The sequence below is a fragment of the Carassius carassius genome, chromosome 32, assembly GCF_963082965.1.
Source record: "Carassius carassius chromosome 32, fCarCar2.1, whole genome shotgun sequence".
Lineage (NCBI taxonomy): Eukaryota > Metazoa > Chordata > Actinopteri > Cypriniformes > Cyprinidae > Carassius > Carassius carassius.
The window spans coordinates 9,170,856-9,189,564 of record NC_081786.1 but is presented as its reverse complement, the minus strand read 5'-3'; the positions used below and the strand labels follow the sequence as shown (position 1 = coordinate 9,189,564).

The 18,709-nt window shown below is 38.3% G+C and overlaps 1 protein-coding gene across 3 annotated transcripts in view; it reads left to right on the top strand.

Annotated features, from left to right (window-relative positions):
* Window positions 1–18,363, top strand: part of fmn2a (formin 2a) — a 47,037-nt gene extending 28,674 nt beyond the window's left edge. Inside the window, exons 7-17 of one of the 3 annotated variants that reach the window (XR_009424993.1) lie at window positions 1,645–1,706; window positions 7,681–8,106; window positions 8,243–8,389; window positions 9,860–9,919; window positions 10,602–10,722; window positions 13,088–13,180; window positions 15,911–15,962; window positions 16,494–16,643; window positions 16,806–16,887; window positions 16,997–17,410; window positions 17,603–18,363. Coding sequence is in view for 2 of the 3 variants with exons in the window: in XM_059520133.1 (XP_059376116.1) it covers window positions 1,645–1,706; window positions 7,681–8,106; window positions 8,243–8,389; window positions 9,860–9,919; window positions 10,602–10,722; window positions 13,088–13,180; window positions 15,911–15,962; window positions 16,494–16,643; window positions 16,806–16,887; window positions 16,997–17,023 (1,220 nt within the window). In the remaining variant the exon portion in view is untranslated. Of the gene's footprint in view, window positions 1–1,644; window positions 1,707–7,680; window positions 8,107–8,242; window positions 8,390–9,859; window positions 9,920–10,601; window positions 10,723–13,087; window positions 13,181–15,910; window positions 15,963–16,493; window positions 16,644–16,805; window positions 16,888–16,996 lie in introns of all 3 variants that reach the window. The other 2 variants (XM_059520134.1, XM_059520133.1) reach the window with 2 other exon arrangements.
* Window positions 18,364–18,709: the final 346 nt, after the last annotated feature.

Genomic DNA, 18,709 nt, shown 5'->3' with positions numbered 1-18,709 from the left:
GGGCGGAACCAGCGGAGAAACAGAAAATTCAGGGCTGGGCGGAACCAGCGGAGAAACAGAAAATTCAGGGCTGGGCGGAACCAGCGGAGACACAGAAGATTCAGAGCTGGGCGGAACCAGCGGAGACACAGAAGATTCAGAGCTGGGCGGAACCAGCGGAGACACAGAAAATTCAGGGCTGGGCGGAACCAGCGGAGAAACAGAAAATTCAGGGCTGGGCGGAACCAGCGGAGAAACAGAAAATTCAGGGCTGGGCGGAACCAGCGGAGAAACAGAAAATTCAGGGCTGGGCGGAACCAGCGGAGAAACAGAAAAATCAGGGCTGGGCGGAACCAGCGGAGAAACAGAAAATTCATAGCTGGGCGGAACCAGCGGAGAGACAGAAAATTCATAGCTGGGCGGAACCAGCGGAGAGACAGAAAATTCAGGGCTGGACGGAACCAGCGGAAATGGAGCAGAGGAGCTGACTGGAGGAGGTAGGAGTGGGAGACTGAGAGGGTATACAAGGGTATCAGGGCTGGATGGAACCAGCGGAAAAACAGGGGATACAGGAATTACCTCCATAGACCAGTCAATTAGATCCAGAAGTTGCTCCATATTTCCCGAGATCGAATACAGCTCACCCTCAGTCGCAGGAGTGTGGGCAGGGCTTTCCTCCACGCCCTCGATCTCCACGAGGACTCCCACGATGCACGGTGTTGCCGGCTCACACACCTGGTCAGTCGCGCTCTCGAGATCCTGCTTCCTGTCAGAGGATGGCTCGGGCTCTGCGGCTGCGGTGGGCTCTGGCTCCGTGTGTCGAGATGGTGGCTGGCTGGTTTCTGGGTCAGGAGTGGGGCTGGAGATATCGTCCTCGGCGGTGCAGATGGTCCATGACGATCCATTTTTCTCCAGCACCCACTCCACAAAAGCGGCGAAATCCTCTCGGGGACCGTTCGCTGGTAGGCATGCCTTACTCCGCTCGCTCAGGCCGGTGTAGAAAAAGTTAGAGAGCGAGCGGTCGGGGAAGTTAGTAAGGCACGCCAGATCTAAAAAGTCCCTGGTGTGGTCCTCCAGCGAACGGTCCAGTTGCTCCAGGCACAGGAGACGGACTGCTGGGATGGCCATTCCGGGAGAGGAGGAAAAAAAAAGCAAAAAATAAATGAAAGAAAAAACGCCACTAAATTAAACTATACTGTTTGGGTCCGTGATTCTGTTACAGGTTGAGGTAGTGCTAAACGTAAAATAAAGTGCGAGATGAGGATCTGGAACAAAATAAGGAGTTTACTGATGAGGACAGAGAATACAGACAATATACAAGATTTACATTTAGCATTAACATACAGCTTAGACACATATAACATTCAACAATCACGGACAAGGGAGAACTAAACAGACCAGGTATTTAAACACACAGGTGATGAGGGAACTGGGGACAGGTGAGGATCAATCAATTAACTAAAACAAGAAAAGGAAGATAACCAAATAAGGAAACCAAAAGTTCATAAACGTGACAATATATACATATACATATACATATATATACACATATATATATATTTTTCTCAGCAGCACGGATCTTTGCCTGAGAAATCATTTGAACAGATCTTGAGTCCTGATTGGTCAATCATTGATGGATTTTTCTTCTCTCTTTCTGTCTGACAGCCATCTTGAACATGGACTGCACCGTGGTGGATCTGGAGACGCTCCAGGCGCTGTATGAAAACGTAAGTCCACAACATGACAAGACGTGACAGTCCAGATAAGCAAATGTGATGAATCCTGACATTTCTTATGATTATGAATTCCATAAGTGATCATTTATCATATCTTTAAACTGTTAAACCTCTCAGAACTGGACAGGATATACCCTTAGATCTTGGAGCTTTGCCTCAACTCGGTCAGCTCCAAAAGAGAGCCACGGAAATGTGTGTTAAATACCAAAACAAACATGCAGGCCACAAACACCGCTGGAATGAGTAAGGTTTACCATGGAGCCGGGGTGCGTGTCACTGTCTGAGGGAAAGAGAGAGAGGAACACGATGACATGCAGACATGGAACTGACGACAGACAGGAAGACAAATGAAGAAGATGAGGTTTTCTCCCTCAAAGAATAAAAAAAAGAGGACGGTTCAAAAACTCTGAAAAAAGACTGAGCTTTGAGATTTGTAGCTTATGTAACTTATTGGCAGTTACAGACTACGTCAGTTAGACGTGGCAACATAAATCAAACCTCTTTCTTGGAAGATCTTTGACTCACTCTTAGATGACTGGCTGCTATTTTCTTTCATTCTTAAGTGTGTGGGTGCTGATGAGTTTGCACACTATGATCGCCATGTGCATTGCTGCAACAGTCATAAATCTTGCTGTCAGCACTCTAGAGCTCCTTTACATGTTTTCTGTATGCGATTGTGTGCCGCATGTCATTATGATGAGATAAAGACAGGGCATCATAGCCACACATCATCTTAAAACCTACAAGATGTCAGAACGTTCCTCACACATGTCTGATAATTATTTCAAAACACTTCATATGTTAACACTTTTCTTGTGATTTTGCTCCATGTATCATTTTGAGAATACATAACATTTTATAATAGCTTTCATATTTAAATATAGTTGTTCATGAAACTTGAAAATGTAATTTATATCAGGGTTGCCAGCTCTCATGCTTTCAGACTCTGTCTCATGCTCTTACTCTGCCCATGTAAGGGTGTACTACTCACACTGCATTTTGAACCGAGCCCGACCCAAAAAGACTGGTTCGTTTGACTACTGTGATTGCTCCTTGCTGCGCCCGGGCACGGTTCGTTTAGCTGGCCCTGGCCCAGTTGGAAGAGGTGGGACAGGGTATGGTTCGGTTGAGCTCGGACGCGGTACGCATGTATGTGAGTGCTGACCACACCGGAGAATGGAACAGGTACTATTTTGTGTGCGCTACTGTCATTATGAACACAAGCATATTATATTACTACTACTACTATACTTTTCAACTAATTTAATTAAATCAAGTATGCTTAGGTTCATAACTGGTCTGGTTCTCACATTGATGAACAGGAATTGTAGTTTGCCAGTAAAGCTGCAAATTCTTTCATGAACAACAGCTGCCTCCTTAATAATTCTCTGATACATACAAGTAAAAATCGCTGCACGGCATAAATTATACATTTATCACGCAGAATGTTAGTTTGAAAGTGGTTCTCTGTTATCTCATAAGCTTATCCAGCTCAAGTGGCAACCCTGCTTTTGAAATGAAACAAAGTCTCAGCTTTCAAATTTTGTAAGTTTTAATACGAAACTCAAATCAAATCTTTGGCGCACTTATAGGGTTAGGTCACCCAAATATGAAAATTATGTAACTAACAACTCACCCTCATGTCGTTTCAAATGCGTAAAACCTTTGTTCATCTTCGGAACACAAATTAAGATATTTTTGATTGAATCTAAACGCTGTCTGACCCTGCATAGACAGCAACCAGTGATGCGCGGGTTGATCCGAAATGAGCGGGTGCCTGCGGTTACCCGCAGTTACGAGTCATCCAAAAATATTTTTTATGATATTCAGGTCGCGGTCGGTTGGGTCTTTTGAAATAAAGATACCAATTAAACCTTTGTAATTTATATAGTACTAGACACAACTTTGAAATACATAGGCCTACTTTATTGGCTGAATAACTGGCGCGATTAAAGATTGACCCACCTGTCACGCTTTACGTTGTACTGTTGAGCAATTTTACCCTTTGTCCCACCTCACGCAAACTGAGCATCTGTCCCGCTTTTTAATTTGACCCTGCCTAATAAATACACAGATACATCCATAGGCGTACTGTTAACTTATGTCCAATAGTTCAGAGGAGAGCAATAAAAGCGTTAGTCGATAGGCTGAGTCGTACGTCAATCAAACTGTTGACAGGTGGACGAACGCCTCCTCAACATTCAACAACTCAAAGAGAGCGAGCACTGTTCGGTCAGGTTAAGCAGTCATGGCCAGTGTGGCCACGAAAAAGAGATGATGCACTTTTAATAGCGAATGGACTGCAACATACTCTTGGTTAAGACCTGTAGATGGCGAAGCAGAGAGAGCTTTTTGCATTTTATGCAAAAGCAGTTTTTCTGTGCGACATTGTGGAGAATACGACGTGAGCGACATGGTGCATTTCAGTACCACAGAAAAAAAGCACGCCATCAAGAAACATGCAAATCAGTGCAATCGTTTTTCAATAAACAAAATGACCCACAGGCTGACAAAGTTTCGGCAGCAGAAGTGACGAGCATTTATCATTCCCAAAAAAGCTGTAGAAACTTTGGGTGATATTTTGGGTCAGGTAGTGTCTTAATCTTTTAGTCGATGGGTTTAAAAAGAAATATAGGCAATATATTACAGAAAGCTTGAAATGTGTACTTTTAAATGAAAATATTCAAACCAAAATAAATAGGTTACTCTCTGATTATGTAATCCATATGAAATGTGCATTTCTCTCTGGCATTCAAGGTGAGTCCGTATCATCAACGACACAGAAAACACCAGTTTATTACTAAACAATTAAATGTCTCCTTGCTAATTTAGACACATTCATAATCATTACCGGTTCTTTGTGGCAAGCTTTATGTGTGCTGTCATAACGCTTATTATCCTGTAGGCTAAAACCTATTTAAGTAATTAAATTAATATAAAGGGACGACACATTTACTACTTGTAAAAAATGCGGGTCAGGAAGCGGGTCAGGTACAATATTTTCTTTTTCTTTTTTTGAAGTCCGAGTTGCGGGCGGGTTAGTTGAAAACATCGGTCGGGTGCGGGTTGTTTATACATTGACCCACGCATCACTGACAGCAACGCAACTCAAATGTTCCTAAGTCCAGAAATGTAGCAAGGAGATCTGTAAATTAGCCTAATCCATGTGACATTAGTGGTTCATTCTCAATTATACGAAGAAAACAAACAAACAACTTAATTCAACAATTTGTCTCCGTTCAGATCAAATCACAATGTAGGAAACAGTTACGGTGTGACGCAGCTGACACAGAACAGCATAGGTCCAGTGGATGGCACCAGAGTGATGCGGAGGAGACAAATTGTTGAATAAAGATTCAGATTCAGATTCCATCATAAATATCTTAATTTGTGTTCCGGAGATAAACGAAGTTCTTACAGATTTGAAACGACACTAGGGTAAGTAATTAATTACATAATTTTTATATTTGGGTGAACTTACCCTTTAATGTTGGGTCATTCATTGTAGCGCCTCAGTTAAAGCCAGAGCCAATGAAAATCAGAGTTGTGACAAGCTTTGATCTCGCCGGTGTCGCCGCCATGCGGTCATGTGGTTCAATGGCTCCAGACAAACAAACCAGCGCTGTCAATACATTTGAACGGGTTTAAGCAGGATAGATGACAGCTTCATTATATAGTTATTTGCAGCAACTTTTGGTAAACATTGCAGCATACTATGCATTGATTAGTACGTCGATGACATTTACTGTATCATTTTATTCTGGAGAGAGATGGAGAGGCAACATTATGGTTCCTCTTCGGGAACTCGAGCTGCGTCGGAAAACACTATGGGGAACACTTTTAGCGTAAGCGACTCTGAATATCATGTGTAATCTGTTTTATGGAAGAGCGTGACGTCACGGGCGGGTGACGTAAGCGACCAGGAAGCAATAAAGGCTCGTGCCTTCACCCCGCCCGTGACGTCACGCTCTTCCATAAAACAGATTACACATGATATTCAGACGCAGTGTCTCGTTCCCTCGAGGAACCATGGTTACATGTGTAACCTAGAGACGTTTTCCCGTATTTAACGCTTAGGTATTCCTTACTTAGAATGTGTGACCATACACCTTAACTATTTTTTCAGTTAAATAAATTTTCTATATTTTAGTTCAATAATATTTATATATTTTAATAATATTTTGAGGAGATTGTTTGGTACTAAATACTATTTGTGCAATAATTATGGTCCATTAATGACCACTTTTTTGACCAATATTTTTTCAAATATTTCTATTACTTATATGATAGTTTAGTAGGCTTATTTAAAGTTAAAATAAAGAAAAGGTTATAAATTCCAATGTCATTTTGTGGTGGGAATGTATTTATTTTTTTGTAATGCCATGCTTTACCACTAGTAACCTGTATAGCTCTTTAATAAACATACTGTATCTACGAGTCTAGTTTCTCAAGAGTATTGCAGGTCATACCTGCTTGCTTATTTTTAAGTTTTGCATTTGAATAAATATTAGACATGATTAAACATGATTAAGGTTTAAAAAGTTAATCAATTACATCATTTTTATAAAAAAAAAAAAAAATACATCATTTTTAAATGATACTCGTATAAGTACATACAAGTGAATATTAATGGAAACAAGCAAATACTGAATTTAACTCAAAAGTTTAAAATGGTGCAAAAAAGGCATTCAACTGCATTTAACAGAAGATTTGTGTCCTTTACAATATATACACATGTATTGACATTGAATCAAGATCAAAATCTCACTCCCAACTAAATTTTAAAGTTGGCAACCCTGTTGTATTTACAAACAAAATAAAAAATATGAATATTATACAAAGTGCAATAGTTGTATTTAAAGCCACTCGTTTTTTTTTTTTTTTTTTTGTATTAAAAATAACTATATGAACAAATACACTTTGATAAACCTGTGATTTGATTTATTTTTTTTAAAGGTGTCGGGACAGATTTTGTGGGAAACTGCATTTAAACATGGTTTACCTGTTTGTGTCACATTTGTACATAGAGAAAAGTAGCTCTGGCTGTATGTATTGTGAAGTTGGGTTGGTACAGCAAATGGCAAAAATTGATTATGAATCATTTAGAATGGTAAATATCCAGTAATCATCGGTTGTAAAAACAAAAAACAAACAAACAACTTTTTTTTTTCAACCCCTGTCCAACCACATACATTCGCGCAAAGTCGAATCACAACCAAAACAATGTTCTTCCGCTAGGATGCATGCAGTTTTATTTTTCAACCACTAGAGAGCCAAAAGTCACAGTGGAGCATTAACAACTAATAAAGAGACATGAAGTGATGTGTGTGTGGAATTATGTGTAGTAAGTTTCTGCTGAAAAAAACTATCTTTCCTTCCATCCCTCTGTTTTTCCTCCAACCCACCCACCCATTCTCGCCGTAGCTTGAGGCGATGTTGTTGAGTTTAAATGTTGAGGTTGTTTCTCTTTAGTGTGCAAGACTCCACGCTGTCTCTGACTCCTTCAACCAAAACCACAGAACACCCCTTCACACACACACACACACACACACACACACACACACACACACACACACACACACACACACACACACACACACACACACACACACACACACAGTATATCCCCCCTTTCTCTCTCCCGCTTGTTCCCTCTATTCTCTTTTTCACTGTCTGACTCAAGCAAAGTCTGAAGTGTGGATCATAGTTTTTTGGATCATACAAAGACCAGAAAGATCATAAAGCAACACGCACACACACACACACACACACACACACACACACACACACACACACACACACACACACACACTAACAAATACACTCCCGAGAGTACATTAGAGTTTATATAACTATTAGATAGTTATAAAATGCTTTATAAGGAGAATATGAGTGTATTTTCCCAAAATGAAATCATATTTTCCTCTCTCTAAGTGTACTTTCATTCTGATTTTCTTTTTAACAGAGAGCTCAGAAAGAAGAGATGGATCAGATTGAGAAACATATCAAGTCTTCAAAAGATAAAGAAAATGCAAAACCACTGGACAAGCCTGAACAGTATCTATCTATCTATCTATCTATCTATCTATCTATCTATCTATCTATCTATCTATCTATCTATCTATCTATCTATCTATCTATCTATCTATCTATCTATCTATCTATCTGTCTGTCTGTCTGTCTGTCTGTCTCTCTGTCTCTCTGTCTGTCTGTCTGTTGCATTTTCCTTGCGTCATTCATTTTATCCCCTCTCTTTGGTAGGTTTTTGCTGCAGTTGTCAGAGGTTCCTGAGTTCTCAGAGCGGGTTTTCTGTATTCTCTTCCAGTCCACTTTCACAGAATGTGTTACATCAGTTCAGCGCAAGCTTGAAACACTGCTGAGAGTCTGTACGGTGAGAGAGAATGTGAAGCACACTAGTCAGATTCCACTGACAGCTTCACCATTGTCATATTTCAAGTTAAAAGTTCAACTAGAAAGCAGTGAATAAAACATCTGTTTCACTCCCTCGCTTCCTCTTCTGTTTAAAGGCTCTAAAATCAAGTCAAGCCGTCCTGCAGGTTCTAGGTTTGGTTCTTGCATTTGGGAACATTATGAACGGGGGCAACCGGAGCAGAGGACAGGCAGACGGATTTTCCCTAGACATCCTACCCAAGTTAAAAGATGTCAAGAGCAGTGTGAGTAAAAATGAGATCCCTATCACTAGTTTAAAGGGATTGTTCACACTAAACTGAAAATTCTGTCATCATTTATTCTTCCTCATGTCATCCCAAACCTGTATGACTTACTTTCTTCTGTGGGACACAAAATAATGTTTCTGTCTGTTTTACCCATACAGTGAAAGTCAATGGGGTCCTGACAATGCACTCTGTTGACTATCATTTTATTTTTCCATTTTGCAAAATGGAAGTAAGCTATTTTATATGAATTTGCGAGACTTAAAAAAACAAAATGCTTATGAACTGTATAATGAATATGAAAATAAATTAAAATAATATGTTAAAAGAATGGTTCCCCAAAAATGAAAATTCTGTCATTAATTACTTACCCTCATGTCATCCAAACCAGTCAGACCTTTGTTCATCTTTGGAACACAAATTAAGATATTTTTTGATGAATTCTGAGAGCTTGACTTACAAAGAAGAGAAGAAATCGCTGAAAAAATCGGAATCAGAAAGAGCTTTAGTGCCAAATATGCTTGCTCTTACAAGGAATTAGTTTTAATGACATAAGCTTCCAGTACACTGAGATAACAACAACACACAGACAATAAAAATGTCAAAATCAAAACATATGTAAATATAAATAGAAAAATATTGAAAAATAAATTGAAAAATAAATAAATTGTATGTACAGTTGTGCTATAGATGATAGAATGGAATAGAATAGAATGAGAAGATGCAGGGATATACAAGGATGGAGGTGTAAACAAATAAATATAAGGTTATTGAACATTTTTATTGCATAATGTGGGGAACATTTCATGAGATTGATTACCTTGGGAAGAAGGCAATTAATCATTAGTTTTGTTTTCTTTGCACACAAAAAGTATTCTCGTAGCTTGATAAAATGATGATTCAACCACTAATGTCACATGGACCTTTTTTCATTATGTCATTATTATCTTTCTGGAATGTGGTAGGTCTGTTGCTGTCTATGGAGGGTCATAAAGTTATTGGATTTTATCAAAAATATTTTAATTTGCATTCTGAAGATGAATGAAGGTCGTAAGGGTTTTGAATGGCATGATGGCAAGTAAATGATGCCAAATATCAGATCCACCACATAGACCAGCACTGAAATAGCATAAACCTTAGCCTGAACCTGCACAGAAATTTGCAGACAGTACTTTGATAGTCTTGTGACCCCACTAACCGGGTCATAAAGAACCCGTTCTGGCAGTATCACTCAAAATGAGAGGTTTATACTTTATTATGCCAAGGCAGTAGTCTATTTCCACATCCCATGCGGTCTGTGTGTCTGCACACATGTGCATGAGAGCGAGCGCCTTTTCAAGCCACCAGGTCTGGCATCTTATTCACAAACGCTTTGAGCTAAGTGAGTGTATACAATCCCAAAACATGAAAAATGATTATTCTCCTGTGTTTATTTCCACCTCTCGTCTCCTCCTCCTCTCGCTCCATCAGGATAGTTCTCAGAGCCTCCTGTCCTACATAGTTGCTTACTATCTGCGACACTTTGATGAGGTAGGTTTGGCCAACTGTTTATTTCACTGGTTTGACTAACAGACCCCCAGGTCCCTTAGAATCACCCTTCATGGTAGACAAAAAAGTGGCTTTGTTTTTGGTTTCATCACTTTGATTTGCCTTTCCCTTCACCATATAGACAAATGGCCGCTCTGAGTGAGCAGAGGCCTTTGATTGCTTGATGCCCTTTTTGGACGTAGATTAAAAGCACTGTATTGTAAATACCGTCAGCAGTCAGTCCAGATGTTGTGATTATGAGGTTGTGTCCAAATTGACAAAATATGATCCACAGGTTGTTGAAGTGCTTCTAACATTCAGGCAAATAACAAGGAGAGAGCATGTGTGTGCGTGTGTGTGTGTGTGTGCGTGTGTGTGTTTGTGTGTGTGTGTGTGTGTGTGTGTGTGTGTGTGTGTGTGTGTGTGTGTGCATGCGTGTGCGTGTGCATGCAAGCGGCTCTGATCTCCAACAGACAGACTGTTATTGAGATTGATTTGTTGTGTTTGATGTTTTCATGGTTTTGGAATCATAATGATCTTTACACACCAAACTATTTGAAGAATTCACATTAAATTATTTTTCAAATCAACCATTGCTACAATTATGATCGCATAAACACAACATCCTGTTTTTTTTTTTTTTTTGTATGATTGCACTTTAGATTTTCCATTGTTTGTGTGTCAGGATGCAGGTAAAGAAACATGCGTGTACCCACTTCCAGAGCCTCAGGATCTGTTTCAGGCTTCACAGATGAAGTTTGAGGATTTTCAATGTGACCTACGCAAGTTACGGAAAAATCTGAATGGTGAGATGTGGACACACGCAAACGCAAAAGCAAATAAATTAATACACACAGAAATGTTTAGTTTGTATACACCAGTGCAAATGACCCGTGTTCTGCTTTAGAAGGCTCATTGACTTTCAAATGGCTATTTTTATTGAGCCCCCAGCTGGCTGCCACAATGATCAATACTGCAAATGTGTTTTTTTAAAAGGCCCTAGCATGTAAATAAATGAGAAAAGGGGGTCATTTCAGCACTTTTCCTTGGGGGTCTAACCTTTTTTGACAGGCCTAAAGCACTTAACTCAAGGTTTCTGCAGGTGAACTGTCCTTACGCATTATTTTTACATTACCATTCAAAAGTATTTTATTTATCAGATATATTAAATATATATTAAGTTGATCAAAAGTGATAGATAAATCAGTACTATTCTGTAAATTGTGTTCTTCTAAGCATAATTTGAGGTGTGTGTGTGTGTGGGGGGGGGGGTATTTTAAGCAGCACAAATGACAATCAACATAGAATGATTTCTGAAGGATCACAATTAATGTACTTTCCATCAAATAAATGTAGCCTTGGATCAAATAAATACAGCAAATTCTTTCAATTTAGTTTGATAGTTTTATATACTGTAACATTTAGACATTCGGGTAATAGGAATGAAAAATTCATGTTTTCAAAATAAATCCATTCATATTTTTGTTTGAAAGTCCAATTTTTTTAAAGGTTAAGACATCTTTTCACTTAACATCTGTGAAAAAAAATTAATAAATGTATAAATGAATTTCAGATTCTCTTTTGTTCCCTGTTAGTAGGAAATGCCATGTATTCTTAAACTGCCTTGTAAGTACTCACTTTGCTCCCTGACCAGTAAAGCAGTTTATCAGGGTCTTCAGGAGGTTAGTGAGATTGGTTCAGCTTTGTGCCGCAAGTCAAAGGTTGTACGACAAGTGCACGACGGTGTGAATGAGGTGTAAGAATCCTATTACATGCTCAAAGCCGAGTTTAAATCCCTGCAAACATTTTCATTGCCAACTCAAAAACACACACACAAACACACAGATCTGGAAATACTAACATTCCACTGTCGGTGTGTTTGGATTGTTCAGATGCTTAAAAAAAACACTTGTGGATGTTGATGTGGTCAAATTAGAACACTGCCCTACATCAAAAACACTTTTACAATCAATCACTTATCCAGAGTGAGATTGTCTACCACGCACAGATAATAGTGTCCAAGCCCTTTTAGTTCCACTCGAAGCAGTCATACATAACAGATGGATTTGCATTTGGCTTATGGAAATTTCAATTGAAGGATGGTAGGTTTGATGCATTGCTATACAGCCTATTAGCTTCGCCCCTGCTGTTAGCCATATTTTCACGTGCTTTCACTAGAGTCCCTAGTTGGCGATTTGCATTGTTAATCTTTCAAAAGCTTATTAGTTAGGCCCACTATACATGTGGTTGATAACTTGTAAATGTACTTTTCCAGAGCTTGTATGCTTAGCTAAATCGTTTTGGCATACACCTGCTGAACAGATTAAGCCTACGTTTGTTTAACGCAGGCAAATATTTTTTCTCTGGCAATGTTTCTCTGAATACTCAACTGTTCACATCCCTAAAATCTCCCTGTGGCCCAATAAGCATGGCTTCTCTCTTACGCCAGGCTCATACAATAAATGGATCATCACTACATTACCAAACTAAGCTAAGTGCTAAAGCAGATGTGCGACACTGACAGCTGGAAGGGGCATAGAGTTATGCGGGCGACCCCGCAGATCCTTGCTTTTTACAGAGCCCTTGATCCAGCTGGCAGGGACATTAGCATGTGTGTGTTTGTATTGTGCTGATTGCCATGCTATGCTGTGATCCATCACCTACTGTAGTGATGGAGTGTGACACGGTGAAGCCTGTCGGCCTGTAGTAAAACTCCAGGTGTACAGCGAACAGAAGCAAAGGAAAGGTTCATGAAATGAGATTCATTTGCATCTGTTAGCACAGGTCACAGATTGCAAATTTTTCTCTGAAGTGATACATCTGTGAAGTTTTGGAAGTGGAAGCAAGAGGAATGTACTGTAACATGCTAACCTGCTAATAAAAGTCCATGCTAGTTGAAATGCGTGTGCTGGTCCTGACAGTTTAATCTGTGAAGACTGGTTGAGAGAAGTTTAGCCATCTGGTGGGGCCAGCTGTGCTAGTCTTTTTAAGATATCTGGCTGACTTGCCCAAGAATCACTACAATGAGTCTTTTGAAGGTTATTTATTTGAATAGTAGTTTTATAGGCTGACATAAGATGTTTTCACTGCTTAAAATAAACTGTTCTTCTGTTCCATTAATCATTTTGTTTGTTTCTTTCTCATATCTGTGTTCCTGCTCTCTATTTTCAGCCTGTTCAGCAGAAACAGAAAAGGTGTGTAATGTCTCGTCTGAGGAGAACCTGCAGCCCTTTAAGGACAAAATGGAAGAATTTCTCACTAGAGGTAAAAAACAAAACAAAAATGCATTGCAAACATGTTAGAGGTTATTGTTTTACATGGGGATGTTATGTTAGTTTCTGATTTTATTGCCACTCCGAAAGGAATTTTCATTTTGCATCTCATGGATTTAAACAAAAAGTAATATTAGCCATAAGAAAAGTATTACTGGAGTGAATTTCAAAGACTTTTATTTAGGCATTATTTTTTTAAACATAATTTTTGGGAGTGCATTCCAAAGGCAGTTCATAATACAGTTTTTATTATTATTATTATTATAATTTTTTTTTTACAGTTGTACAATATAACCAAATATTGATATTGTTTTTAAATTCAATTTATATTTTTTTACATACAGTAAGATTTTTATAAATTACTTATTTTCAAATAATAAAATAAAGAATATTTAATAATAATCACAATTAAAATAAGATTGTTATTTTATAGTCAGTTATTAAAAACAGTGGGAATGTAACCTGTCAAAATTTCTTAGAAAGATTCACTTTATGGTTACTGAAAAAGGTTTGAGTTGGTTCTTGTAACAAGTAAACCCAAATGTGAACACTCAAAGTTGTCCAGTTTTTCAGCTTTAAAAAAAGAAAAAATCTATGCAAATGCACTTGCCAAATATGGCTTTTCAAATATGGCTATTCAACTCATCCGATGAAAATGCCTGTACTTTTTAATATCACGATATATACTGCCGATAGTGTGCCCTGTTGTGTGTCATTGCCTATATTAATAAAATTACATCACTCCCTAGTCCAAATACACATTACGTACAGAGGAGCCATGCAAATATTATTTTACAGACGTCACCTTGGGAAACAATTAAAGTCAGAATAATGCTGGGATGGATGTACAGTGACCCTGTGTGAGAGGAGAGATGAGGTGCTGAGAAATAAATGTGACAGAGGCTCTGTGACTACCTCTGGGAGTCAACAAGAATTCTGGGAAATACATCTGACCTGACCCAGACCCAGTTGGTCTAATATTATTTATGTAAAGCTAATAAAAAAAATTATGTAAAGCTAGCGGCATGAAAATTGAGAGTCCTTAATTTCATTAATGTCACTAATTTCATCCACGTTCCACCCCAACACATTAATCGCTAATTCAACCCTTTCAGTGTTTTGTTTATGTGATTAAGGCGAGTCGAATGATCTGGCAATTGTTTTATTATAGTTGCTCTCCTTCTTGTTTATTTACCTTCTCTAATCTCCATCTCTGCTTCGATCCATCTCTGTTTGATATGGTTTCTGTTCTCTGGTTTATTTCCTCTAAGTGTGTCTGAGTCAACCTGCCTGATCTGTCTATAGCACCGAAGACTGTTTCTTTCTGCACTTTATTCTTGTCAACAATTCATTGGCCTCTTTTCATCTTTCGCACTCCAATCATCTTCAATTGCCATGGCGTAACCTCTTTTTCCATCGCTCAATTTGGAGTTAGCTGAAACGTTTTTCTATTTTTCATTCTCTGTTTCACTACAGGCTTAAACAAATGCTAAATGCATTGCTGTCTCTCTTTCTTTGTATTCAAATTGGTCCTTGTAACAAAACCCACATGTGCTCTGGCGGCAGGGTGGGGTCCTCGCTGAACGGCCCCCTCCTCATCTCTACCCCTTTGATCTGGAGACTCATGGGTCTCCTTCACTGAGCTCTCAAATGGGTGACATGACCACGGAAAGACCCCCTTCAACCCTCCACACTGCCTCCAGTTAGAGAAACAGACAGAACAGGGATCGGAAAAAAGGACTGGTCTTATTTTTTGTTATTTGTATGATTTTGAAACTCCAGGAGAGTAACAGTCTCTGGCTCCAGCGCTTCAACCACTACTGTTTATTTTTCAGAGCATGAAATTAACTACACAAAGGAAGAGAGGAAGAAAAACTGAGTGAGACAGGCCTGTGTATGTGTGTGAGAGATAGAGACCGTCTCTGTGCTGTTTGGTCTACGCTCCGTCTTCTCATACCATTTTTTTTTAAGCTGTACTATTTCCACTTCCCTGAGCACTGAGACGCAATGTGATAATCCATTTACCATGGTAGCAGGTACAATATATAATAGTAATAGTTATGAGTGCCTCAGCTATCACCACTACCGATAACAAATTTAATGCTTTTTTGAAGCACAAATGCTTTGAGCAACGTTTTAAGTCTTAAAATGTTGGGTCCATGAGGTGTGAACTGAAATAATCTGTGCTTTGGACCTTCTCTGGTTGCACAGAATTGTAGTGGTGAGTGGTATGAAAATGTATACGAATACCCGAATTGTCATTGAATTTATTAGTGTATCACGGGAGACTCTCCATGTATAAGTTAATGAAGTGACACTGACATTACCGCAGTAATGACGTAAGAGACCTTCTTCTCTGTCTGCAGTCAAACGCCTCATCAAATGTTCATGCTGAGACTTTTTGCAAATATGATTTTACAATGATTTCCTCCTTGATATTTTATGTCAGTGGATTACAACTTGCTTACGTGTAATCTGATTTTCGAGGGTTTATGTTTTTCATGAAGATCGTAACCTGCGAAGATTTACAGAGACATGTATGCGCAATCTCACATCTCTCACTATGACTGAAATGGGAGTCTGTTTGTTTTAAAACTGGAACAAATCTCTGATAGACTTTTCCTGATAACCCATGTCATTCAGTGACAAGCAAACCATAAACATATTTTAAAAGTATAAAAGTCTGTGTCACATGTACAATGTCCTATTTTTATGCCCACAGCCAAAGCAGAGCTGGAGCTCCAGGAAAAACAGCTCGCTGGCACGCAGAGGATGTAAGTTGTCTTACTGTGTTAACCGTGCCAAGTCTCTTGTTCACTTATTATTGTGTCATATTGGTTAAGTCTCCTCTGAGTGTGTGTGTCTGTTTGTGCATTAGCATCCACCTCTCTATCTCTCTATTTCTATGTGATTTTCCCTCACTTGTGGATTACTAATAGTGCAAGTTTGCTGAGATTGATTGACAGTTTGTAGACTGTCTTCTTTAAAAGTGGCTGTTTTTCAAAACCTTGGCTCTTGGAGTGGAAAAAAGAGCAAATATGACACATCAGTTAATTCTAAAGGTCTTTGTGTTCATTGTCTGAATGTTGCCATTTCTTCCAAGTACTAGTCCTAAGATTGCTGTGGGCGAAAATAAATTACACTTGTCGTTCTTAATGTAAGAGCATTATTTTTATAAGCTAAAATTTCACATTTCACATGCTTGAAGAAAGCCGATCAATTTCACAATTCCTCAGTGTAACCTTTCTAATCTTATTTTGTAATATTTTGTTCAGTGTCAATGCTTTTCTTTGAATGCGTTCCAGTTTTCTGGAGCTGAGCGTGTTTTTCTCAGTCAAGCCTAAGGCAGGAGAGAAGGAGGTTTCACCAAACACATTCTTCACAGTGTGGCACGAGTTTTCATCAGATTTTAAGGAGCTCTGGAAGAGAGAGAATAAATGCCTATTGCAGGAGCGGTGAGGAATATTATGCCTCTGTTGCTATTTTGTTTGTCTGATTGTCTTCACTTCAAGGTACCTTTATTTCTATAAAGTTGTAAAGCAGCTCTAAAAGACAATAGTGTCATTATTATAAGTCAGTCACTGCAATTCATTGAATGAAATTTGCATATTTTTTAGGTTGAAAGCTGCAGAAGAGACGTTTAAACAAGCACGAGAGAAGGCTACCTACAACATAAAACCTAAACATGCATCAGGAATAGTAAGTATTTAAAAATCCCTTGATTCACATTACAAGCAATGAGTAATGGACTCTTAACAGTGTAAATTCCAATTGCAACCATGATGTGTTTCACTTTCTTCTCACTCAGAAAGCCAAGCTGGGACAGAAGATGTGAATTTCTGCTGTACTGAATCCAACAAAACTCTTTGTTTGCCCGGTTCTTTCTTTATTTTCTACTTAACAGTTACTTCAGTATAATAATAGCCATGAGAATGTTTGCATTATTTTAGTACATGGACATGGCCAGAATTCATACGAAGACAATCAAAGCCCATATTATGATCATTTTCAACAACAACAATAAAAACAAATCAGCCTACTAGAACACATTTTCATTTAAAAAATTTTTTTCTAATTTCTCATGCATTGTTGTAGCACCACTATTTTCACTCTCTGCCTAAAACCCTCTCTCTTTTACTTTCTATCTATTTAAAGCCTGTCATTCCAAAAAGCTAAGTCTGATCTTGGTCTTGTGGTCAACCACTTACAGCATGTCAGAAATGTGACTTTACAGTTTTCAGCTACAGCTATGGCATCTTCATTGGAAGTCCATGCTAATTGTTCTTTGAGGGTGGGCCAAAGCAAGTCAGCCTGTGTGCATTATGCAAATGTATATCATGATGACAAGCTAAGTCATGAAATAATGGCAGGACATCAAACGAGGCATTTCAGGCAAGTGTTTTCTGTTAGAGAGATTAACTCCCTTTGGCATGACTTTGTGCTTTGTAATTTTGCAGATCGTTTACACAAACAGCTATATAATGCAGTAAAGAAAAGGTTAAATAATAAAAAAAGCATCTTGCTGTAGGTGTACTTCAAAGCCATATATTGAAACTAGCCACTATTTTACAAAAGCACACTGAATATTTAGTATACCTTGATAAGTACACACAAAATCTGCATATTTATTTTCATATCTTCTGTCAAGAAAGTACCGAAAGATCTAAAGTAACCTGTGCATTAAATTATAATAAAATAGCACTCTTATTTGTAGGTGAAAGCCACAATATTTAATAAACTATGACAGATAAATAGTGGATTTCATACAGGTTGACTAATTAAACAATATGCTTCTAAATAATGTTCTTTTATGCTGAACAGGAAATGACATTTAAGAAATTGGAATAACTGAATACACAAAGAAATGGCAATCTCGGATATAATATCTGACTATGTGACCTGTGTAAAGTCATAAAATGTGTGTTTTGGTGATTCCTATATGATGAGCCACGGCCATCTTATTCTTTAAATGGAAATTTGATAATATTCTGCGTCCATAGTTTCCTCTTGAGGTGTTTATATACTTCAGCCTATGAAATTGACATAGAATTGAGTGATATGTTGTGAGTTTCTTTGTTCCAACTGTAAGGTGTTTAATGAACAGTTGTTGAGAAATATATGCAAGTATTATGATTTATGACTTATACCATTCTGTATTGTATGTGTACAGCTGTTGTCAGTCTGTTGTCAGTCTGTCTGTTGTAGTTCAATAACCTTTAATTTACCTAAATGTATTTTCAATTAAAGAAGCTGACAGCTTTATAGCCCATGCGTGACCATTGCTGTGCTATTCTCTGTGTGTTGCATTAGAGAAAAGAAGAACTGATGCAGAAGCCATATGAATAATTTCCATTTCCTTCTGGAGAAACTGTAGAAACTTACAAACAAACGTGCATAGAAAATATGTATTGTAATGTGAAATAATAGATTTATTTTTAGAAGACATGTTTATTACATATTTTACATATATTCATAGATTTTCTATGATTGCTTTGTCATATAATTTCCTTTATCTACACAT